The 25,366-nt window shown below is 48.2% G+C and overlaps 1 protein-coding gene across 1 annotated transcript in view; it reads left to right on the top strand.

Moving 5' to 3' along the window:
- The window catches only part of ARMH3 (armadillo like helical domain containing 3), a 211,937-nt gene that overhangs the window by 60,670 nt on the left and 125,901 nt on the right, over positions 1-25,366 (top strand). Inside the window, exons 14-16 of the mRNA XM_068258854.1 lie at positions 2,968-3,061; positions 7,318-7,419; positions 8,930-8,988. Of these exons, the coding sequence (XP_068114955.1) occupies positions 2,968-3,061; positions 7,318-7,419; positions 8,930-8,988 (255 nt within the window). The remainder of the gene's footprint in view (positions 1-2,967; positions 3,062-7,317; positions 7,420-8,929; positions 8,989-25,366) is intronic.

Here is a 25,366-nt window from a genome sequence, read left to right as displayed (position 1 = left end):
TTCTTACTCTAAAAACCATTTTCCTGCTAGCTATTACTTCAGCTAGAAGAATAGGTGAATTACAGGCATTGTCTATTAAAGAGCCCTACTGCGTCATTTCTGAAGATAGAATTACGTTACGCACGGATGCAGCGTTTCTACCAAAGGTTGTTTCCTCATTTCACAGGAATCAAGAAATCTTCCTTCCTTCCTTTTGTGAGAATCCTAACAATGACAAGGAAAAGAGACTTCATTGCCTGGATGTGAGGAGATGTCTTATACAATATATGGAGAGAACAGGTCCATGGAGAAAAACTGACGCAATGTTCATTCTATTTGCTGGGAAACAAAGAGGCAACAAGGCGTCCAAAACGACTCTAGCACGATGGATCAGACAGGCTATTACATTGGCATATCAAGCTCAAGGGAAGCAGTTAGGGTCTTCAATTAGAGCTCATTCTACAAGAGGAATATCGACTTCCTGGGCAGAGAGGTCAGGGGCATCAATAGAACAGATATGCAGAGCTGCTACCTGGTCAAGTCACAATACCTTTGTGAGGCATTATCGCCTAAACATCTCAGCCGCAGCAGATTTATCTTTTGGAAGAAAAGTACTGCAGGCAGTGGTCCCGCCCTAGATCTCATATCTGGTACATCGTCTCATCCAGGGGTGCTGTCCAATGACGTTCTGGGAAAGACAACTTTACTTACGGTAACGTCTTTTCCAGTAGTCAGAAGGACAGCACCCCTGCAACCCGCCCTATTTTTGGGTGGAATAATAATTATGTAAGTAGGCATTTATACCGGTCCGTGTCATCTTTTGTATTAACTGAAGTACTGAGGGTAAGCTAGTAGCTTATATATGGCTGCCTATTTGTTATGCAAATCTTTCTTTTGCAGTTCCTGTCCACGATTGGGAGGGAGACAAGTCTCATCCAGGGGTGCTGTCCTTCTGACTACTGGAAAAGACGTTACCGTAAGTAAAGTTGTCTATCTTGTTTTTTCCGCCACCAATTAGGCTTTCTTTAGGTGGGACATTATGCCAAGAATTATTTTTTTCTAAATGTGTTTTAATGGGAAAATAGGAAAAATGTGGGGAAAAAAATAATTATTTTTCAGTTTTCGGCCATTATAGTTTTTAAATAATGCATGCTACTGTAATTAAAACCCATGAAACGTATTTGCCCTTTTGTCCCGGTTTTAAAACCATTTAAATTATGTCCCTATCACAATGTTTGGCGCCAATATTTTATTTGGAAATAAAGGTGCATTTTTTTCATTTTTGCGTCCATCCCTAATTACAAGCCCATAGTTTATAAAGTAACAGTGTTATACCCTCTTGACATAAATATTTAAAAAGTTCAGTCCCTAAGGTAACTATTTATGTATTTTTTTTAATTGTAAATTTTTTAATTTTTTTTTAATTACAAAAAAAAAAAATGGGGAGTGTGGGAGGTAATGAGTTAATTTTATGTGTAAAAGTCATTTATTTGTATGTAAAAAATGTGTAGGGTGTAGTTTACTATTTGGCCACAAGATGGCCACAGTAACTTTTTGTTTTAATGCGACCTCCAAGCTTCCTTCCGGAAGCTTGGAGGAAGTATAAGGAGGCTGGACACGTGAGTTTTTTCTCACAATGATCGCGCTGCCCATAGGAGAGCAGCTGATCATTGCGGGGCTTAGATCAACGAACGGGAATGGATTTTCCCGTTCATTGATCTCTGGGCGAGCGGGCGGCGGCGTGTTTACTAGCGGCGGGCGGCGTGTTTACGAGCGGGAGCGCGGGCAGCGTCGGGAACGCGGAAATTACGTGTTTCTCCGTCCCTGGTTGTTAAAGGATGGAAAAAGGGGCGGAGAAATACGTACGCGCGGGGGTAAAGTGGTTAGACACTGAAGCGAAAAAAAAATGATGATATTATGATTTGTATGTGTAGCACAGCTAAGAAATAAAACATTAAGATCAGATACATCAGTCTAATTGTTTCCAGTACAGGAAGAGTTAAGAAACTCCAGTTGTTATCTCTATACAAAAAAGCCATTAAGCTCTCCGACTAAGTTTAGTCTGGAGAGGGCTGTTATCTGACTTTTATTATCTCAACTGTTCCTGGACTATTTACTTTTCCTCTGCTAGAGGAGAGGTCATTACTTCACAGACTGCTCTGAAAGACTCATTTTGAATGCGGAGTGTTGTGTAATCTGCACATATTATAGAATGATGCAATGTTAGAAAAAACACTATATACCTGAAAATAAAAGTATGAGAATATTTTCTTTGCTGCTAATCTTCTAGTAATTATTCATAGTACACAACCAATTCACTATATCATATTTTTTTTCCGCTTCAGTGTCTCTTTAAGTTACATTAGTTACTGTATGTTAATTAAAATAGATAGGTAATATAATCTCTTACCCACCCTGTTTTAAAAGAACAGGCAAATGTTTGTGATTTCATGGGGCAGCCATCTTTTTGGTTGAAAGGAGGTGACAGGGAGCATAAGACACAGTTCCAACTATCATGTGTCCTGATATCCCCTCCCAGCTGCATGCGCTAGGCTTCAAATGTCAAATTCAAAATGTTAAAAAAAAATTTGCACCAAAACAGCAGAACGAGAACAACAACATCAGAAATCCCATCATGCTTTGCACAGCATCAGGGGAAAAAAGCCCGGGCAGTTTTCTTCTGTGCAGCTAAAAATGAGGCTTGTATAAGAGAAACAAAGTTCTGATGCTGTGAAACTGTTAAAGAAACACCAGGCCTTTTCAGTGCTGCTGAGTCGATTTTTAGTCTGGAGTTTCACTTTAAGCGATCAGCAGCTGCCAGCTCACTCCCCAGCCAGTCTCCACCTCTAGTATCCACGACCAGTCATGTGATGGGTAATTGACCAGTAGGAATGTGTTTTGTAGTTGACCATCGCTCTGTTCTTTGTGTCTCGAGTGTCTGCTTGTGTAGGGAAGATTGTATGACCTTTCTCTCGATTCTGGTTGCAGAGTCATCCTGAGTTGGGATTGGTGACGGTTCCTCCCAGCCCACAACCGACCACGCCTACAATTACTCTGGGCACCACCCCTCCCACTTCTGACGGTAAAGCTTCATTCATATATTTATTCTTTTTTTTCATAGTAAGTTTGTTGTTAATTTTTGTTTTCTTTTGATGCTGAATGTCTTCCTGTCCCGTATGGATATCGGTGGTAGAAATTGTTTAATCTAATTCTAAGCTTCTTGGTTAGTGGGTGTTGAATCATTTTACTTTTCGTTTCAATGATCTGTTTGATTGACTTTTAATCAGAAGAACGATAAAACAATATGCAATCAAAATCTTACACTTCAGGAGTGAGTGCACTTCCGTCTCCATCCCGCTCCTTCTGGACCTCTCCTCGGCAATTGACACTGGATACCACTCACTCCTTCTCCACTCCCTGCAGTCCATGTGTATCCATGACCTAGCCTGAGCCTTGATCTCCTCCTACCTCTCCTACCGCTCCTTCAATGGCTCCTCCTCCACTCCTCTCAGCTGGTGTTCCCCAAGGCTCCTTCTTGGGCCCCTTACTGTTCTCACTCCACACTGCTTTGATTGGGAAACTCATTTCCTCCTGGATGGCCGCTATATTCCTGAATCTCTATCTGGGCAAACTGTGCTTCTGGTATTCCCGCCCCACACAGCTGCACCCCTCCCAGATATGCATATCACTATCGACAACACTACCATCTGCCCCGCCCCTTAAAGGGAAGGTTCAAGCAAAATAAAAAAATGAGTTTCACTTACCTGGGGCTTCTACCAGCCCCATGCAGACATCCTGTGCCCTCGTATTCACTCACTGCTGCTCCAGTCCCCCACTGGCAGCTTGCCGACCTCGGAGGTCGGCGGGACGCATTGCATACATTTTTACGCATTCCCGCTAGTGCAGGAACATTAATACATACATTTATACGCATTACTGGTTCATTGCGTAAACATTTACGCATTGAACTGGTAATTAGTAAAAATGTATGTGTTAATGTTCCTGCACTAGCGGGAATGCATAAAAATGTATGCAATGCGTCCCGCCGACCTCCGAGGTCGGCAAGCTGTCAGCGGGGGACTGGAGAAGCAGTGAGTGAATACGAGGGCACAGGATGGCTGCATGGGGCTGGTAGAAGCCCCAGGTAAGTGAAACTCATTTTTTTTTATTTTGCTTGGACATTCCCTTTAAGCCCGCTGCTTAAGTGTCATCCTGGACTCTGCTCTCTCCTTTGCACACCACATCCACAGTATTGCCAGATCCTGCTACTTTCACCTCTGCAACATCTCCAGGATCCGCTCCTACCTGTCCCCTGACACCACTAAACTCCTCATGCACACCCTTGTCATCTCCCATCTGGACTATTGCCATTCCCTTTTATCAGGCTTCCCATCAAACCATACTGACCCCCTTCAATAAGTAATGAATCGCAGCGCCTCTATGACTGCCCTCTGTAAAGCCCTCCACTGGCTCCCCATCTGCTACAGGATCAACTGCAAAATCCTGTGCTTGACCTACAAATCATTGCCCAGGATCTGCCTCACCTACATCTCTGATCTGGTCCACAGGCACATACCAGCCCGCCCCCTCCGATCCTCCAATGACCTGCGCCTAGTTGCACCACGCATAACTCAGTCACATGCACGATTTCAGGACTTCACCAGGGCTGCCCCCCACTCTCTGGAACTCGCTCCCACCAGCCATCAGATATGCACGTATTCTCAATTCCTTCAATTCCTCAAGACTCAACTTTTCATGCTCATGTACCCCTTCCCACACAGATGCACCTATTGTCTGTACCCTCACCCCTTAGATAGTAAGCCTCTGGCAGCCCCCCCCCCCCCAATGTTTCCAGCTTGATCATGCAATCTCACTGTCAGACATCGCTCTTGTGGACTACAACATACTCTGTATTTCAGTATAGATTACAGGCGCCCACGCTCCATACAGCTCATAAATAAGGTTTAGTTGTTGTATTGACCCGAAGAAGTGAATGAGGACCAGTGAAGCGCGTTGTCAACAGCATAACTTTTTAAAAAAACTTTTAAGATTCTCTTTTTCCCAATACTTGTGTGCGTCATCACATGAGGTGAGATAACTCTTTATAAAATGTTTCTTCTGTAGTTACAGTGTTCTCCCCAGAAATATTTTCCAGCCGGGTGGCATGGAAAAGTAGCCGGGTGGTGAAGTAAGGTCACGATGCTTGCTACTGGGTTGTCTGGCGATCAGCAAAGAGCTGGAAAATCCCCTGAAAAGCAGTCCAGTGTGAATGGGGCCTTAGTGCCAAGCCCCATCATCACATATATGACTCTGACAATGACCAGACATCATTCACCACGCATGCTATGTACATGACTCCTGCTGCTGTACACACACTAGGAGGAGGAGAACAGTGCGGACTAAAGCTGATCACACAGGCAGACACCAGGGGTGGTGAGAACCCCAGAGGGGAATTTAGCAAAAACAAGGCTAACTTAATTTGTGAGCATACAAGTTAGCTTTTCTTTATAATGCTTAGTACATACAATGCAATTTTCATTCAGATTGGTGTTCAAATTGATTATTTCCGACAGGTCTGATCTGATTTTTGATTGTTTTTCTGATCGATTTTGTATAGAAGTGATCAGAACAACGAGTGGAAATCAGATTGGACCTGTCGGAAATAATCAAATTGACTGTTAATCTGACAGAAAATTGCATCGTTGTGTACTAAGCATAACAGCTGAGACAAGACAGCTAAACTAAACATTTAGCTATTCATGTGCAGATTGCGAAAGCTGGATGTTGCAACGATATAACTGAACAATCAGAGAAAGACATTTGGTAGTTTGTGATAAAGTGCAGGGACAGCAGTGTTATGTGTATGTAGTGAGACAGGAGCCAGAGTGAATGCCAAGTACCAGGCTCCTCTTGCAGCTGGCTGTAAAATGCTTATTTATCATGACATCTTTTGCAGTGTTTAATGGGGTATATTCCGAATGTGTTGTGAATTCTTAATGCTTGAACTAATTTAGAGTAAATAAACTTTTTGATGTGTTAATGAGTCCACGCTTTAAAGCTTATTTGATGAATGAAAGGGGGATAGGGGGCCTTGTACTTCTGCACTGATAAGGAGAGGAGGAGGGGAGCTTCTGCCCACTGCAGTGGCCGGGGAGATAAATGATTTACCAGAAGGAATTCAAGACCTTTCTGCTCCTTCTGTGTACGGCCGCTCACCAGCTCCTTCATAGTTCCCGCAGTTCCGGCTCATCTGCGCTGTGCTCAGTTCTTGTGCTTTCCCCGCCCCTCCACCACGCTGATAGGAAAGAGGGGAGGAGGAGAGGGGGGAGGCTGCAAACTGCTCTGACAGAGCGCTGCTGTGTTAATGTGAACATCAAAAAGTTTCAGCCTTGCAAAAGGCTATGTAAATAATCCGGGTGGTCAAATGAATCACCTGGGCGGCTAAATGATTCACCCGGGCGGCGCGCCCACTTGAAAGGCTCTGGGGAGATCACTGAGTTACCTATCACAGAACACACCTACATTGGGTGCCTCCCCAACATCCAAACCACCGCTGGATATTGTAAAAACAATAGAGAAATAGAGAGCTCACTATAGTGTAGTATTTTTGTCCAGTATGGTAAAAGGAAAACTACATAAGATATACTCACAAAGGTAGGCTGCTGACAAGAAACCACTTTGAAGATGCTGGCCATACATGGCTCGATTTTTGCCGCTTGATTCTTTGCCTCGATCAGTTCCCCACTCGATTCTGCAGGCGACTCTCTTATCTCCCGCTCGTTTTTCTTATCTTTTTGCATTGTCCTCAATGCAGAATCGAGCAGCGAAACGATCGGGCGGGAGATCGGACATGTCGGAAATGATCTATCGAGCCATCTAAATGGCTCAGAATCGAGCCGTGTATTTCCAGCATAAGGGGAGCTTGACCCACCCCCTCGGGGTAGATTAAGCTGCCACTCTCTGTAGGCAGGAAGAACGGGGGTAGAGCCCTCCACCAAATGCGGACTAGAATCACAGAGGCGCCAAAAGGATAAAACAATGTTCAAATTAAAAATAGGGGAAGAGGTACTCACCTAGATTCCACAAGATAAATGTTTCAAAAGTATTCTTTAATAATGTACTCCCAATCACTGCAACACGTTTCGTGTGACACAGCCCACTTCCTCAGGCAGCGGAACAGGAGCAGCTGATTTGTTATCTAAGCGAGCTGACGCCTCTGTTTCTGATACAAGTACCCGCTGATTATTGGGTTATCTACGTCCAGTCTGGTTGAGGAATGAAGCAGGGGGATCGGGGCGATGTGACAAGCGGTATATAATGCTGTTGTGTTATTTGCAGTGATCAGCCCCACAGAGCTGCCTCTCGATGCCGATGTGCAATCCAGCAACCTCCTCATCACTTTCCTGAAATACAGCTCCATCGTCATGCAAGACACAAAAGGTAAAAAGCTGCGACCTGCACATCTCTGTATATCTGTCACCAGTATAATGCTGCGGGAATAATGCCTGTCACTGCCTTTTCCCCGTCACTCCCTGTCCCCGTCACTCCCTGTCCTCCATCACTGCCTTTTCCCTGTCACTCTCTGTCCCCGTCACTCCCTGTCCCGGTCACTCCCTGTCCTCCATCACTGCCTTTTCCCTGTCACTCTCTGTCCCCGTCACTCCCTGTCCCCATCACTCCCTGTCCTCCATCACTGCCTTTTCCCTGTCACTCTCTGTCCCCGTCACTCCCTGTCCCGGTCACTCCCTGTCCTCCATCACTGCCTTTTCCCTGTCACTCTCTGTCCCCGTCACTCCCTGTCCCCATCACTCCCTGTCCTCCATCACTGCCTTTTCCCTGTCACTCTCTGTCCCTGTCACTCCATGTCCCCATCACTGCCTTTTCCCTGTCACTCTCTGTCCCTGTCACTCCATGTCCCCATCACTGCCTTTTCCCTGTCACTCTCTGTCCCTGTCACTCTCTGTCCCTGTCACTCTCTGTCCCTGTCACTCTCTGTCCCTGTCACTCTCTGTCCCCGTCACTCCCTGTCCTCCATCACTGCCTTTTCCCTGTCACTCTCTGTCCCCGTCACTCCCTGTCCCTGTCCACTTCATTCGCAGTTCCTGTCGCTCCCCGTCGCTCTCTGTGCCCCATCACTGCCTGTCCCCCATCACTTTCTGTCTCCGTCACTCTCTGTGCCCCGTCACTTTCTGTCTCCGTCACTCTCTGTTCCCCTATCACTCTCTGTCCCCGTCACTCTCTGTCCTTCCATTACTTCCTGTCAGTCTCTGTGCCTCGTTATTCACTGTCCCCCATCACTCTTTGTGCCCTGTCACTCCCTATCCCCAGTCACTTCCTTTCCCTGTCGCTCTCTGTCCCCTGTCACTTTGTCACTCTCTCCTGTCACTCTCTATCCCCCGGTCACTTTCTGTCACTCTCTGTCCCCTCCTAGTCTCTGTCCCGCGTCACGGCCTGTCCTTAGTCGCTCTCTGTCCCTTGTAACTCAGTGTCCCCGTTACTTTCTGTATCAGTCACTTCCTTTCCCCCGTCGCTCTCTGTCCCTCATCACTTTCTGTCACTCTTGCTCTCCTGTCACTCCCTGTCTCCCGTCAGTCCTTGTCCCCATCACTGTCTGTCCTCCATCACTCTGTGTTCCCCAACTCTCTCCATACCTGTCACTCCCTTTCCCTCGTTACTCTCTATCTCCATCACTTTCTCATCCTCCTGCTCCCTGTCACTCTCTATCTCCCGTCACTCCCTGTTCCCTGTCGCTCGCTGTCCCCTGTCACTTTCTGTCACACCCTGTCCCCCGTTACTCCCTTTGTTTTTAATTTTGCTCTCTAAACTTGTGGCCAGCCTCTTGCTCGTTAGCGGTTTTACGGGGCCTCTTTTTCTTACCCTGTCGTCGTCCTCCTCCTCTCCATCTTCTTTCTAGCAGCCGTAGTAACGCTTGTTGTTTCCTCTTCTGCAGATGAGCATCGGCTGAACAGCGGCAAGCTCTGCCTCATCATCCTGACGTGTATTGCAGAGGTGAGAGACTGTACAGCAGCCCTGTGTGCAGCATTCATAGATACTGTACAGCAGCCCTGTGTGCAGCATTCATAGAGACTGTACAGCAGCCCTGTGTGCAGCATGCATAGACTGTACAGCAGCCCTGTGTGCAGCATTCATAGACTGTACAGCAGCCCTGTGTGCAGCATTCATAGACTGTACAGCAGCCCTGTGTGCAGAATGTATAGACTGTACAGCAGCCCTGTGTGCAGCATGCATAGACTGTACAGCAGCCCTGTGTGCAGCATGCATAGACTGTACAGCAGCCCTGTGTGCAGCATGCATAGACTGTACAGCAGCCCTGTGTGCAGCATGCATAGACTGTACAGCAGCCCTGTGTGCAGCATGCATAGACTGTACAGCAGCCCTGTGTGCAGCATTCATAGACTGTACAGCAGCCCTGTGTGCCGCATTCATAGACTGTACAGCAGCCCTGTGTGCAGCATTCATAGACTGTACAGCAGCCCTGTGTGCAGCATGCATAGACTGTACAGCAGCCCTGTGTGCAGCATTCATAGACTGTACAGCAGCCCTGTGTGCAGCATGCATAGACTGTACAGCAGCCCTGTGTGCAGCATGCATAGACTGTACAGCAGCCCTGTGTGCAGCATTCATAGACTGTACAGCAGCCCTGTGTGCAGCATGCATAGAGACTGTACAGCAGCCCTGTGTGCAGCATTCATAGACTGTACGGCAGCCCTGTGTGCAGCATGCATAGAGACTGTACAGCAGCCCTGTGTGCAGCATTCATAGACTGTACAGCAGCCTTGTGTGCAGCATTCATAGACTGTACAGCAGCCCTGTGTGCAGCATGCATAGACTGTACAGCAGCCCTGTGTGCAGCATTCGTAGACTGTACAGCAGCCCTGTGTGCAGCATGCATAGAGACTGTACAGCAGCCCTGTGTGCAGCATGCATAGACTGTACAGCAGCCCTGTGTGCAGCATTCATAGACTGTACAGCAGCCCTGTGTGCAGCATTCATAGACTGTACAGCAGCCCTGTGTGCAGTATTCATAGACTGTACAGCAGCCCTGTGTGCAGTATTCATAGACTGTACAGCAGCCCTGTGTGCAGCATGCATAGAGACTGTACAGCAGCCCTGTGTGCAGCATGCATAGAGACTGTACAGCAGCCCTGTGTGCAGAATTCATAGAGACTGTACAGCAGCCCTGTGTGCAGCATGCATAGAGACTGTACAGCAGCCCTGTGTGCAGCATTCATAGACTGTACAGCAGCCCTGTGTGCAGCATTCATAGACTGTACAGCAGCCCTGTGTGCAGCATTCATATACTGTACAGCAGCCCTGTGTGCAGCATTCATAGACTGTACAGCAGCCCTGTGTGCAGCATTCATAGACTGTACAGCAGCCCTGTGTACAGCATTCATAGAGACTGTACAGCAGCCCTGTGTGCAGCATGAATAGAGACTGTACAGCAGCCCTGTGTGCAGCATGAATAGAGACTGTACAGCAGCCCTGTGTGCAGCATTCATAGACTGTACAGCAGCCCTGTGTGCAGCATGCATAGAGACTGTACAGCAGCCCTGTGTGCAGCATGCATAGAGACTGTACAGCAGCACTGTGTGCAGCATGCATAGAGACTGTACAGCAGCCCTGTGCGCAACATTCATAGACTGTACAGCAGCCCTGTGCGCAGCATTCATAGACTGTACAGCAGCCCTGTGTGCAGCATTCATAGACTGTACAGCAGCCCTGTGTGCAGCATTCATAGACTGTACAGCAGCCCTGTGTGCAGCATTCATAGACTGTACAGCAGTCCTGTGTGCAGCATGCATAGACTGTACAGCAGTTCTGTGTGCAGCATTCATAGACTGTACAGCAGCCCTGTGTGCAGCATCCATAGACTGTACAGCAGCCCTGTGTGCAGCATTCATAGACTGTACAGCAGCCCAGTGTGCAGCATTCATAGAGACTGTACAGCAGCCCTGTGTGCAGCATTCATAGAGACTGTACAGCAGCCCTGTGTGCGGCATGCATAGACTGTACAGCAGCCCTGTGTGCAGCATTCATAGACTGTGCAGCAGCCCTGTGTGCAGCATTCATAGAGACTGTACAGCAGCCCTGTGTGCAGCATTCATAGACTGTACAGCAGCCCTGTGTGCAGCATTCATAGACTGTACAGCAGCCCTGTGTGCAGTATTCATAGACTGTACAGCAGCCCTGTGTGCAGTATTCATAGACTGTACAGCAGCCCTGTGTGCAGCATGCATAGAGACTGTACAGCAGCCCTGTGTGCAGCATGCATAGAGACTGTACAGCAGCCCTGTGTGCAGCATGCATAGACTGTACAGCAGCCCTGTGTGCAGCATGCATAGAGACTGTACAGCAGCCCTGTGTGCAGCATTCATAGACTGTACAGCAGCCCTGTGTGCAGCATTCATAGACTGTACAGCAGCCCTGTGTGCAGCATTCATATACTGTACAGCAGCCCTGTGTGCAGCATTCATAGACTGTACAGCAGCCCTGTGTGCAGCATTCATAGACTGTACAGCAGCCCTGTGTACAGCATTCATAGAGACTGTACAGCAGCCCTGTGTGCAGCATGAATAGAGACTGTACAGCAGCACTGTGTGCAGCATTCATAGACTGTACAGCAGCCCTGTGTGCAGCATTCATAGACTGTACAGCAGCCCTGTGTGCAGCATGCATAGACTGTACAGCAGCCCTGTGTGCAGCATGCATAGAGACTGTACAGCAGCACTGTGTGCAGCATGCATAGAGACTGTACAGCAGCCCTGTGCGCAACATTCATAGACTGTACAGCAGCCCTGTGCGCAGCATTCATAGACTGTACAGCAGCCCTGTGTGCAGCATTCATAGACTGTACAGCAGCCCTGTGTGCAGCATTCATAGACTGTACAACAGTCCTGTGTGCAGCATGCATAGACTGTACAGCAGTTCTGTGTGCAGCATTCATAGACTGTACAGCAGCCCTGTGTGCAGCATCCATAGACTGTACAGCAGCCCTGTGTGCAGCATTCATAGACTGTACAGCAGCCCTGTGTGCAGCATTCATAGACTGTGCAGCAGCCCTGTGTGCAGCATTCATAGACTGTACAGCAGCCCTGTGTGCAGCATTCATAGACTGTACAGCAGCCCTGTGTGCAGCATTCATAGACTGTACAGCAGCCCTGAGTGCAGCATTCATAGACTGTACAGCAGCCCTGTGTGCAGCATCCATAGACTGTACAGCAGCCCTGTGTGCAGCATTCATAGACTGTGCAGCAGCCCTGTGTGCAGCATTCATAGACTGTGCAGCAGCCCTGTGTGCAGCATTCATAGACTGTACAGCGGCCCTGTGTGCAGCATTCATAGACTGTACAGCGGCCCTGTGTGCAGCATTCATAGAGACTGTACAGCAGCCCTGTGTGCAGCATTCATAGACTGTAAAGCAGCCCTGTGTGCAGCATTCATAGACTGTACAGCAGCCCTGTGTGCAGCATTCATAGACTGTACAGCAGCCCTGTGTGCAGCATGCATAGAGACTGTACAGCAGCCCAGTGTGCAGCATTCATAGAGACTGTACAGCAGCCCTGTGTGCAGCATTCATAGAGACTGTACAGCAGCCCTGTGTGCGGCATGCATAGACTGTACAGCAGCCCTGTGTGCAGCATTCATAGACTGTGCAGCAGCCCTGTGTGCAGCATTCATAGAGACTGTACAGCAGCCCTGTGTGCAGCATTCATAGACTGTGCAGCAGCCCTGTGTGCAGCATTCATAGACTGTACAACAGCCCTGTGTGCAGCATTTATAGACTGTACAACAGCCCTGTGTGCAGCATTCATAGACTGTACAGCAGCCCTGTGTGCAGCATGCATAGAGACTGTACAGCAGCCCAGTGTGCAGCATTCATAGAGACTGTACAGCAGCCCTGTGTGCAGCATTCATAGAGACTGTACAGCAGCCCTGTGTGCGGCATGCATAGACTGTACAGCAGCCCTGTGTGCAGCATTCATAGACTGTGCAGCAGCCCTGTGTGCAGCATTCATAGAGACTGTACAGCAGCCCTGTGTGCAGCATTCATAGAGACTGTACAGCAGCCCTGTGTGCGGCATGCATAGACTGTACAGCAGCCCTGTGTGCAGCATTCATAGACTGTACAGCAGCCCTGTGTGCAGCTTTCATAGACTGTACAGCAGCCCTGTGTGCAGCATTCATAGAGACTGTACAGCAGCCCTGTGTGCAGCATTCATAGACTGTGCAGCAGCCCTGTGTGCAGCATTCATAGAGACTGTACAGCAGCCCTGTGTGCAGCATTCATAGACTGTACAGCAGCCCTGTGTACAGCATTCATAGAGACTGTACAGCAGCCCTGTGTGCAGCATTCATAGACTGTACAGCAGCCCTGTGTGCAGCATTCATAGACTGTACAGCAGCCCTGTGTGCAGCATTCATAGAGACTGTACAGCAGCCCTGTGTGCAGCATGCATAGACTGTACAGCAGCCCTGTGTGCAGCATTCATAGACTGTACAGCAGCCCTGTGTGCAGCATTCATAGACTGTAAGCAGCTCTGTGTGCAGCATTCATAGACTGTACAGCAGCCCTGTGTGCAGCATTCATAGACTGTACAGCAGCCCTGTGTGCAGCATTCATAGAGACTGTACAGCAGCCCTGTGTGCTGCATGCATAGACTGTACAGCAGCCCTGTGTGCAGCATTCATAGACTGTACAGCAGCCCTGTGTGCAGCATTCATAGACTGTACAGCAGCCCTGTGTGCAGCATTCATAGACTGTACAGCAGCCCTGTGTGCAGCATTCATAGAGACTGTACAGCAGCCCTGTGTGCAGCATGCATAGACTGTACAGCAGCCCTGTGTGCAGCATTCATAGACTGTAAGCAGCTCTGTGTGCAGCATTCATAGACTGTGCAGCAGCCCTGTGTGCAGCATTCATAGACTGTACAGCAGCCCTGTGTGCAGCATTCATAGAGACTGTACAGCAGCCCTGTGTGCAGCATGCATAGAGACTGTACAGCAGCCCTGTGTGCAGCATGCATAGACTGTACAGTAGCCCTGTGTGCAGCATTTATAGAGACTGTACTGCAGCCCTGTGTGCAGCATTCATAGACTGTACAGCAGCCCTGTGTGCCGCATTCATAGACTGTACAGCAGCCCTGTGTGCAGCATTCATAGACTGTACAGCAGCCCTGTGTGCAGCATTCATAGACTGTACAGCAGTTCTGTGTGCAGCATCCATAGACTGTACAGCAGCCCTGTGTGCAGCATCCATAGACTGTACAGCAGCCCTGTGTGCAGCATTCATAGATTGTACAGCAGCCCTGTGTGCAGCATGCATAGACTGTACAGCAGCCCTGTGTGCAGCATGCATAGACTGTACAGCAGCCCTGTGTGCAGCATTCATAGACTGTACAGCAGCCCTGTGTGCAGCATGCATAGAGACTGTACAGCAGCCCTGTGTGCAGCATTCATAGACTGTACCGCAGCCCTGTGTGCAGCATGCATAGACTGTACAGCAGCCCTGTGTGCAGCATGCATAGACTGTACAGCAGCCCTGTGTGCAGCATTCATAGACTGTACAGCAGCCCTGTGTGCAGCATGCATAGACTGTACAGCAGCCCTGTGTGCAGCATGCATAGACTGTACAGCAGCCCTGTGTGCAGCATGCATAGACTGTACAGCAGCCCTGTGTGCAGCATTCATAGACTGTACAGCAGCCCTGTGTGCAGCATTCATAGACTGTACAGCAGCCCTGTGTGCAGCATTCATAGACTGTACAGCAGCCCTGTGTGCAGCATTCATAGACTGTACAGCAGCCCTGTGTGCAGCATGCATAGACTGTACAGCAGCCCTGTGTGCAGCATGCATAGACTGTACAGCAGCCCTGTGTGCAGCATGCATAGACTGTACAGCAGCCCTGTGTGCAGCATGCATAGAGACTGTACAGCAGCCCTGTGTGCAGCATGCATAGAGACTGTACAGCAGCCCTGTGTGCAGCATGCATAGACTGTACAGCAGCCCTGTGTGCAGCATGCATAGACTGTACAGCAGCCCTGTGTGCAGCATTCATAGACTGTACAGCAGCCCTGTGTGCAGCATGCATAGACTGTACAGCAGCCCTGTGTGCAGCATTCATAGACTGTACAGCAGCCCTGTGTGCAGCATTCTTGCTGGGGCCTTACATGTGACAGCAGTGGGGAGAGCTCATTGGCTGAGGGATGCCAGGAAGGAAGAAGCAGTGCGGGTGCAGCATCATTCTTCTTACACTTCTTATCCACCACCTTCAGTATCCCCATTTCTTTCACTTTGTATAGACTAGAACAGAAGAAGGGCTGACAGGAGGATGTTGCAGTAGTCCAGGCGGGAGATGAGTGCATGGATGTGGAGATTGGCAGTGTCTGGGGTCAGAGGGAGGGCGGACAGGAGGGTGTTGCAGTAGTTCAGCCAGTAGTTGATGAGGGCATGGATGAAGAGTTTGGCAGTGTCCGGGGTCAGAGAAAACCTGACAGGAGGGTGTTGCAGTAGTCCAGGCAGGTGATGATGAGTTAATGGATGAGGAGTTTGGCAGTGTTCAGGGTCTGGATAGGCCTGACAGGACTGGGTGTGTCTGTCACCAGCAGTCAGAACCGGTACTATAGCCAGATCCAGAACCGGCAGCACTTGGGGAGACTGTCACCAGCAGTCAGGACCGGTACTATAGCCAGATCCAGAACCGGCAGCACTGGGTGAGACTGTCACCAGCAGTGAGGACCGGTACTATAGCCAGATCCAGAACCGGCAGCACTAGGGGAGACTGTCACCAGCAATCAGGACCGGTACTATAGCCAGATCCAGAACCGGCAGCACTAGGTGAGACTGTCACCAGCAGTGAGGACCGGTACTATAGCCAGAACCGGCAGCACTGGGTGAGACTGTCACCAGCAGTGAGGACCGGTACTATAGCCAGATCCAGAACCGGCAGCACTAGGTGAGACTGTCACCAGCAGTCAGGACCGGTACTATAGCCAGATCCAGAACCGGCAGCACTAGGGGAGACTGTCACCAGCAGTCAGAACCGGCAGCACTGGGGGAAACTGTCACCAGCAGTCAGGACCCGTACTATAGCCAGATCCAGAACCGGCAGCACTAGGTGAGACTGTCACCAGCAGTGAGGACCGGTACTATAGCCAGGTCTAGAACCGTCAGCACTAGGGGAGACTGTCACCAGCAGTCAGGACCGGTACTATAGCCAGATCCAGAACCAGAAGCACTAGGGGAGACTGTCACCAGCAGTCAGGACCGGTAATATAGCCAGATCCAGAACAGTCAGCACTGGGGGAAACTGACCAGCAGTCAGGACCCGTACTATAGCCAGATCCAGAACCGGAAGCACTAGGGGAGACTGTCACCAGCAGTCAGGACCGGTACTATAGCCAGATCCAGAACCGGCAGCACTAGGTGAGACTGTCACCAGCAGTGAGGACCGGTACTATAGCCAGATCCAGAACCGGCAGCACTGGGTGAGACTGTCACCAGCAGTCAGGACCGGTACTATAGCCAGATCCAGAACCGGCAGCACTGGGGTAGACTGTCACCAGCAGTCAGAACCGGCAGCACTGGGGGAAACTGTCACCAGCAGTCAGGACCGGTACTATAGCCAGATCCAGAACCGGCAGCACTTGGGTAGACTGTCACCAGCCAGAACCGGCAGCACTGGGGGAGACTGTCACCAGCAGTCAGGACCAGTACTATAGCCAGATCCAGAACTGGCAGCACTGGGTGAGACTGTCACCAGCAGTCAGGACCGGTACTATAGCCAGATCCAGAACTGGCAGCACTACGGGGAGACTGTCACCAGCTGTCAGGACCGGTACTATAGCCAGATCTAGAACTGGCAGCACTAGGGGGAGACTGTCACCAGCAGTTGGGACCGGTACTATAGCCAGATCCAGAACCGGCAGCACTATGGGAGACTGTCACCAGCAGTCAGGACCGGTACAATAGCCAGATCCAGAACCAGCAGCACTGGGTGAGACTGTCACCAGCAGTCAGGACTGGTACTACAGCCAGATCCAGCTGACCGCAGGGAATTCACGGCACAGATCAGAACATGGACAATGAGAAGCAGCAGACAGTCGTGGAATATTTACCGGCTGCACCGCAATCTGCCAGTAGGGTGTGCTGTGGGAGTATGAAAGAGAGAAGTTCTCCCATATAGAGAACACTTCTCCATCATTTTTATAAAATGTGTTTTGTTATTGCATTGTGGATAGATGGTTATGTTTCGTTAATGGATTTTAATTATGTGATTGATGCTGATTATTATTTATGTAATAAAACTAATTGTTTACATTGGTTTGAAAATCTGGAGTAGTGCCACAGGCCTGGAATAGCGGGCAAAGCCATATTGGTGACAGCTGCACACAGTGGACATATCCGCTCTGCCCATTGGCTGTGATCGGTGCCCGTCACATGCAGATAATGCCCGGGGCACGTAGGGTTCGGAAAGACTATTATCTGATCCCTGCTAAACTTCTATGTTTGCCCGCTTAAAGGGGAACTCCGGCCTAAACAAACATACTGTCATTAAGTTACATTAGTTATGTTAATTAAAATAGATAGGTAATATAATCTCTTACCCACCCTGTTTTAAAAGAACAGGCAAATGTGTGTGATTTCATGGGGGCAGCCATCTTTTTGGTTGAAAGGAGCATGAGACACAGTTCCAACTGTCCTGTGTCCTGATCACCCCTCCCAGCTGCGCGCGCTAGGCCTCAGATCTCAAATTCAAAAGAAAAACTAAAACAAATTTGCACCAATACAGCAGAATGAGAACAACAACATCAGAAATCCCATCATGCTTTGCACAGCATCAGGGGAAAAATGCCTGGGCAGTTTTCTTCAGTGCAGCTAAAAATGAGGCTTGTATAAAAGAAACAAAGTTCTGATGCTGTGAAACTGTTAAAGAAGCACCAAGCCTTTTCAGTGCTGCTGAATGAGTAGATTTTTAGTCTGGAGGTTCACTTTAAGAGGCCCACACACACATACATTTTACGGGAATTGATTTCTTTTAGTGTCTGATTCATTTCAATAGAAAATTGATCGAAAGTATGGATTCGATAAGACAGAAAATCTAGGTCGAATCCTTTTTAAAGAAAAAAAAACGATATTTAAAACATTGGTTGGAAATCTATATGTGTATGGCCAGCTTTACAAGGAAATAGTCCGCTTCTACTGTATTTTTCACCCGCAAAAGTGGGGGGGAAAGTCCCTGTGATTCTCGGATCGATTGCACAAAAATGTGTGTGTGCGTTTTCACATTCGCGTACACATTTGTGATCGTAGCCCAAAAATGCATAGAAAAGGGGCGGTTTTTGGCGCGCTTTTTATTAGGGGAAAAATACAGTAATTTTTTGGGTAGTTTTATGTTAATGAAGAGAGACAAAATATCATCCAAATACACTACATAAGTTATACATTGATTTGTGTGTCAGTGAGTGAGAGAAATGTGCGATTGGTAGAGGAGCTCTTGTTGGCGAGCCCAACCATCAGACGTCTCCTGTGATTGGTGAAGGAACTCTTGTTGGCGAGCCCAGCTATCAGACTTCTCCTGTGATTGGTGGAGGAACTCTTGTTGGCGAGCCCAACCATCAGACGTCTCCTGTGATTGGTGGAGGAACTCTTGTTGGCGAGCCCGGCTATCAGACGTCTCTTGTGATTGGTGGAGGAACTCTTATTGGCGAGCACAGCAGTAAGATGTCTCCTGTGATTGGTGGAGGAACTCTTGTTGGTGATCCCAGCTATCAGACGTCTCCTGTGATTGGTGGAGGAATTCTTATTGGCGAGCCCAGCTATCAGACTTCTCCTGTGATTGGTGGAGGAACTCTTGTTGGTTAGCACAGCAGTAAGATGTCTCCTGTGATTGGTGGAGGAACTCTTGTTGGTGAGCCCAGCTATCAGACGTCTCCTGTGATTGGTGGAGGAATTCTTGTTGGTGAGCCCAGAGGTCAGACGTCTCCTGTGATTGGTGGAGGAACTCTTGTTGGTGAGCCCAGCTATTAGACGTCTCCTGTGATTGGTGGAGGAATTCTTGTTGATGAGCCCAGAGGTCAGACGTCTCCTGTGATTGGTGGAGGAACTCTTGTTGGTGAGCCCAGCTATCAGACGTTTCCTGTGATTGGTGGAGGAACTCTTGTTGATGAGCCCAGCTATCAGACGTCTCCTGTGATTGGTGGAGGAACTCTTGTTGGTGAGCCCAGCTATCAGACGTCTCCTGTGATTGGTGGAGGAACTCTTGTTGATGAGCCCAGCTATCAGACGTCTCCTGTGATTGGTGGAGGAACTCTTGTTGGTGAACCCAGCGGTCAGACGTCTCCTGTGATTGGTGGAGGAACTCTTGTTGATGAGCCCAACCATCAGACGTCTCCTGTGATTGGTGGAGGAACTCTTGTTGGTGAGCCCAGCGGTCAGACGTCTCCTGTGATTGGTGGAGGAATTTTTGTTGTTGAGCCCAACCATCAGACGTCTCCTGTGATTGGTGGAGGAATTGTTGTTGGCGTGCCCAGCTATCAGACGTGTCCTGTGATTGGTGGAGGAACGCTTGTTGGCGAGCCCAGCTATCAGACGTCTCCTGTGATTGGTGGAGGAACTCTTGCTGGCGAGCCCAACCATCAGACGTCTCCTGTGATTGGTGTAGGAACTCTTGTTGGCGAGCCCAGCTATCAGACGTCTCCTGTGATTGGTGGAGGAACTCTTATTGGTGAGCACATCGGTCAGACGTCTCCTGTGGTTGGTGTAGGAACTCTTGTTGGCGAGCACAGCTATCAGACGTCTCCTGTGATTGGTGGAGGAGCTCTTGTTGGTGAGCACAGCTATCAGACGTCTCCTGTGATTGGTGGAGGAACTCTTGTTGGCGAGCCCAGAGGTCAGACGTCTCTTGTGATTGGTGGAGGAACTCTTGTTGGTGAGCCCAGCTATCAGACGTCTCCTGTAATTGGTGGAGGAACTCTTGTTGGCGAGCCTAGAGGTCAGACGTCTCCTGTGATTGGTGGAGGAGCTCTTGTTGGCGAGCCCAGAGGTCAGACGTCTCTTGTGATTGGTGGAGGAATTTTTGTTGCTGAGCCCAGCTATCAGACGTCTCCTGTGATTGGTGGAGGAACTCTTGTTGGTGAGCCCAGAGGTCAGACGTCTCCTGTGATTGGTGGAGGAACTCTTGTTGGTGAGCCCAGCTATCAGACGTCTCCTGTGATTGGTGGAGGAACTCTTGTTGGTGAGCCCAGAGGTCAGACGTCTCCTGTGATTGGTGGAGGAACTCTTGTTGGTGAGCCCAGAGGTCAGATGTCTCTTGGGATTGGTGTAGGAACACTTGTCAGCCAGCCACTATCTGCATGGAGCCCCAGCCAAGCACTATCTGCATGGAGTTTGAGTAATGGAGATCTGTGGTCCTCTGATCTTTATTGGAGCAATTACATAATATATTTCCATTACTGATCGCTTGTAACATGAAGAGTATTATAGTACAGTTATCCTGTCACAGGAGCTGGCGGTTTATCAGCAGCTAAAAATACATCCGCTTATGGAAGCACTAAATGCAGTCCGCACTGTAATAGCTAACGAGCTGGAGCAGCCAATGAGACGAGGCCAGGCATCAATGTTAATTAGTATTAGAGATTGTAAACACACCATGCCTCGTGTACATTCTGGTAAATGGAGGGTGGCACAGTGCCAGCGCAGCCTAGACACAATATATGAGCCTCTCCGCCTGCGATAAGGGCAGCTTCTCGCTCAAACATCGCCAGCCGCAATGACAATCTGGAGGGGTAAGAGAACAGAGATACCAGAGTGCAGGGACGTTATGGACCAGAAATGAGTAAGGAGTCCTTAGGCAAGCCCCCCTGACACTGCAGGGCGGCATATGGAGCGGTCCCTTGTGGCTGCAGCTCCCAAGGGCTTTGAGTTAGACAGGAGTAAAGCTCTGTATAAATGTTAGGATTATTATTAAGGTAAAGTTCTCCATAATATGTAGCTAAAAGTATTTATCCATGTTTTGAAAGCTACAAACTGATATCTAAACTCCACTCCATCTGTAAACTAATTATAACACAATTCTTGATAGAAGTGGGGAACACTTTATATCTCCAGAATCAGAATCCTTTATTTCGTCAAGTCATGCCCGTAATTGGTTTTGGCACAGTACATATAGCTCAAGTAGAAGACGTCTAGAAGACATATATAGATAGCAGCAACAAACAGAAGAATCAGTTTGCATCATATATCATTGCATCACACAATACATTCACATTATTATAAAGTTCCACAGTCCTAATGGTGACATAAGGTGACCAACAGTAGGCCTTTGGGCCTGTTGACTAGATGGCTGTTTCATCCAGTTACAGGACCTGGGCCGCTGCTCAATGAGGGTTGCACTGATGGGAAGTATGTGGAGGGAATTAAAGAGACTCCGTAACAAAAATTGCATCCTGTTTTTTATCATCCTACAAGTTCCAAAAGCTATTCTAATGTGTTCTGGCTTACTGCAGCACTTTCTGCTATCACAGTCTCTGTAATAAATCAATGTATCTTTCCCCTGTCAGACTTGTCGGCCTGTGTCTGGAAGGCTGCCAAGTTCTTCAGTGTTGTGGTTCTGCTATGAACTCCCCCTTCCAGGCCCCTCTATGCACACTGCCTGTGTATTATTTAGGATTAGAGCAGCTTCTCTCTTATCTTTTACAAGCTGGATAAATCGTCCTCTGAGCTGGCTGGGCTTTCACATACTGAGGAAATTCAGACAAGGGCAAAGCTGTTTGCAGGAAGAAAAGAGCAGCCTGAAACTTCAGTGCATGAGAGATGCAGGGGGAAAGAAACACACAAATGATCTCTTGAGATTCAAAAGGAAGGGTGTATACAGCCTGCTTGTGTATGGATGTATTTTCTATGTGTGGACATACTGTACATCAACCTACTTCCTGTTTTGGTGGCCATTTTGTTTGTTTATAAACAAACTTTTTAAAACTGTTTTTAACCACTTTTAATGCGGCGGGGAGCGGCGAAATTGTGACAGAGGGTAATAGGAGATGTCCCCTAACACACTGGTATGTTTACTTTTGTGCGATTTTAACAATACAGATTCTCTTTAAGGAGGCTGACAGCCGAGGGGAAGAAAGAGTTTCTGTGTCTAGTGGTCTTTCTGCAGATGGCCTGAAGCCTCTGACCCAATGGAAGCAGTCCGAAGTAGCAGTGGCCTGGGTGTGAAGGGTGGTTGGCAATCCTCCCTGGATCGCAGTCTTTTGTTGTGAAGGAGGACAAGTGAGGGGAGGGGGCTACCAATGATCTCACGCAGAGTAACTGTAAAACTTTAGATTATACACTCTGCTGTGACATCTCCCGGACACGCGTCATGTGACTCGACTTTATCATGTGACTTGACCACATGGCTGTATAGGCCAAAACCATTTATGTCACATCTGTTGAGTTTAATTTTTGGAATCGGTATTAGTTATAAATCATGCAACTTCGCCGTGATCCTCATTATCACCTGTCCACATAAATCGCAATGAGCGGCCCGATTATACGGAGGTGCTGTGCGGCAGCCTGTAGGGTCCGTCCCATGCAGCCTGACGTCACACATGAAGCCCCCATTTCACGAAAATTAAAGAGAATCTGTATTGTTAAAATCGCACAAAAGTAAACATACCAGTGCGTTAGGGGACATCTCCTATTACCCTCTGTCACAATTTCGCCGCTCCCCGCCGCATTAAAAGTGGTTAAAAACAGTTTTAAAAAGTTTGTTTATAAACAAACAAAATGGCCACCAAAACAGGAAGTAGGTTTATGTACAGTATGTCCACACATAGAAAATACATCCATACACAAGCAGGCTGTATACAGCCTTCCTTTTGAATCTCAAGAGATCATTTGTGTGTTTCTTTCCCCCCTGAGGGGGGAGTGCATAGCAGAACCACAACACTGAAGAACTTGGCAGCCTTCCAGACACAGGCTGACAAGTCTGACAAGGGAAAGATACATTGATTTATTACAGAGACTGTCATAGTAGAAAGTGCTGCACTAAGCCAGAACACATTAGAATAGCTTTTGGAACTTGTAGGATGATAAAAAACAGGATGCAATTTTTGTTACGGAGTCTCTTTAAAGTGTCTTGTTTGGGTTTCACCACTTATTCAATGTGTGTGGACTGTCAGATTACAGCACAATTATTCTTTATGGCATTTACTCATGTGCTGCATCCATCCACAGTGTATCTCTCCTGGGCATGGAGGTCACCGGAATCCTCCTCCGCTCCTCCATGATGAAGCTGGTGGATGTTAGAGGCTTTCTGCTCCTCCCCCTTCTGGAGACACGCTTGGCCAGATTTTCACCCTCAGTGTCTCTAGCAAGGCAGGGCTCAGCTTGGAGGTGTGTTTGGGGTTAGGTTGGAATATTGCCCTGTGGCCCAGTTTCTAAAGGGAGGGGATTATGCTCTGCTGCAGTAGGTCACAGTACATGTTGGCATCCATGGTTCCCTCAATGACCTGTAGCTCCCCAGTGCCGGCAGCACTCATGCAGCCCCCATGACACTCCCACCACCATGCTTCACTGTAGGCAAGACATTCATCCTTGTATCCTGTCCTCAGAGCATAGCTCCCAATTGTCCCTCTTTGGGAGCCCTGTCCCTCTGTCCCTCTTTCGTCCTCATTTGTCCCTCTTTCAGGACTTTGTCCCTCTTTCTATGTAAATTTATATATTTCTCTACTAAAAAATGTTTTTGATTGACTCTAAACTTTATTCCCATCCTTTAAATTGATAAATCACTCATTTTAAAATGTTAATATGAAGGAAAATGAACCGGCATGGAAAGGACCACTGTGGTTTGAATTATAAAACACCATATTTTTTCAAATAACCCTCCAGGACAGGTGCTACATATGAGATATGGGCCCGCCCCCAACAGGAAACACATCAAACTAGCCCTCTATAACTTCCACCTCTAGCCTCTACCTGCCAGTTCTTTGTGTTTCCTGTTCCGGGGAACACCTAGCTCTCTAGCTAGTGGAATGGTCAGCAGCCAGGCAGTGCTGAGGCCATGGAGAACTAGTTTGGGTAGCCTTATCCTGGTGGGGTCTGGAGGTTACCTTTTATCCACAGGCTGGTGGATTCCTTTGGCTAAATCCGGCAGGTGCAGCGGTATCCAGAGGAGCGGCATTGGAGGCAGCTAAGGCGGAGGCCATACGCGCGACGGAGGGGACAGCACCAAGCGGAGGCGTAATGGTGGTCTCTTGGAGGAAGCAGAGTGCGGAGCAGCAGGTCCATGCGGAGGCAGGGGCATTGGCGTTCTCCGTAGGGTACTTCCGCCCTGAGTATGACGTCACGTCCGGTGACGTCATTTCCAGTTCCGGTTCGGGCGCCTGTTTAGATGCCGCGGCGTTCAGATCCTTCACACGCGTTGGGATGGTGAAGGAGATGGACGCAAAGCAGAAGACGGCAGGTCAGGAGGCTATGGAGTCTGATAGCTCTGATAGGCCCAGGAGTTGCATTCTGTGTAATAAACCCTTACAACTGCACTGGCCAAAAGCTTCCTGTCAGAAGTGTATATCAAGCATTATCAATGAAGATAATACTGCTTCATGTAAAGACTTTATGTTCACTATGCGTCAAGAGATGGTGGAGACCTTTAAGGCCTTCAGAGAAAGCTTGCCGACTACCTCAGCACAGGGGCAGCAGTCGGCTCAGTCAGTTAAGCCTAAGAAGGCTTTAGGAAAAACACCTAGAATAATTTATTCTTCTGAAGAAGAGGATAGTCACCAGGAAACTGGGGATCTGGAATCCATATCTTCAGAGGGACTATCAGAACAAGAGGAAGCGGAAGACGCTTTTAAATCATCTAAATTTAAGTTTGCCTCTGAGGAAACTGAAGAGTTACTTAAGGCAATTTATTCAACTCTTGACATTCCACAAAAGAAAACATCTGAAAAGTCTTTACACGATAAGTTATACACGGGTATGGAACCCTCAGAGCAACTCTGTTTTCCATTTCATAGTTCAATGAAGAATCTGATTATGTTACAATGGAAAGACCCGGATAAGAGATTGTTTATCTCAAGAGGTTTTAAAAGGCGATTTCCTTTCTCAGAGGAGGACGCTAAATTATGGGAGTCATGCCCCAAACTTGATGCAGCCTTTAGCCAAGTAGATAAAGATAATGAGTTGGCTTTTGAGGATTTGGGTCGACTTAAGGATCCGGGGGATAAAAAGATTGAGTTCTCTCTCAAGAAAGCATGGTCGGCTACGGCGACCAACTTTAAACCAGCCGCTGCAACTACCTGTGTATCTCGCACAATGTCAGTATGGTTGGAAAGAATAAAGAAATTGATTAATGAGGATGCCCCTAAAAAAGACATTTTAG

This window comes from Hyperolius riggenbachi, chromosome 10 (assembly GCF_040937935.1).
Source record: "Hyperolius riggenbachi isolate aHypRig1 chromosome 10, aHypRig1.pri, whole genome shotgun sequence".
Lineage (NCBI taxonomy): Eukaryota > Metazoa > Chordata > Amphibia > Anura > Hyperoliidae > Hyperolius > Hyperolius riggenbachi.
This window is presented reverse-complemented; position numbering and strand designations above follow the sequence as displayed.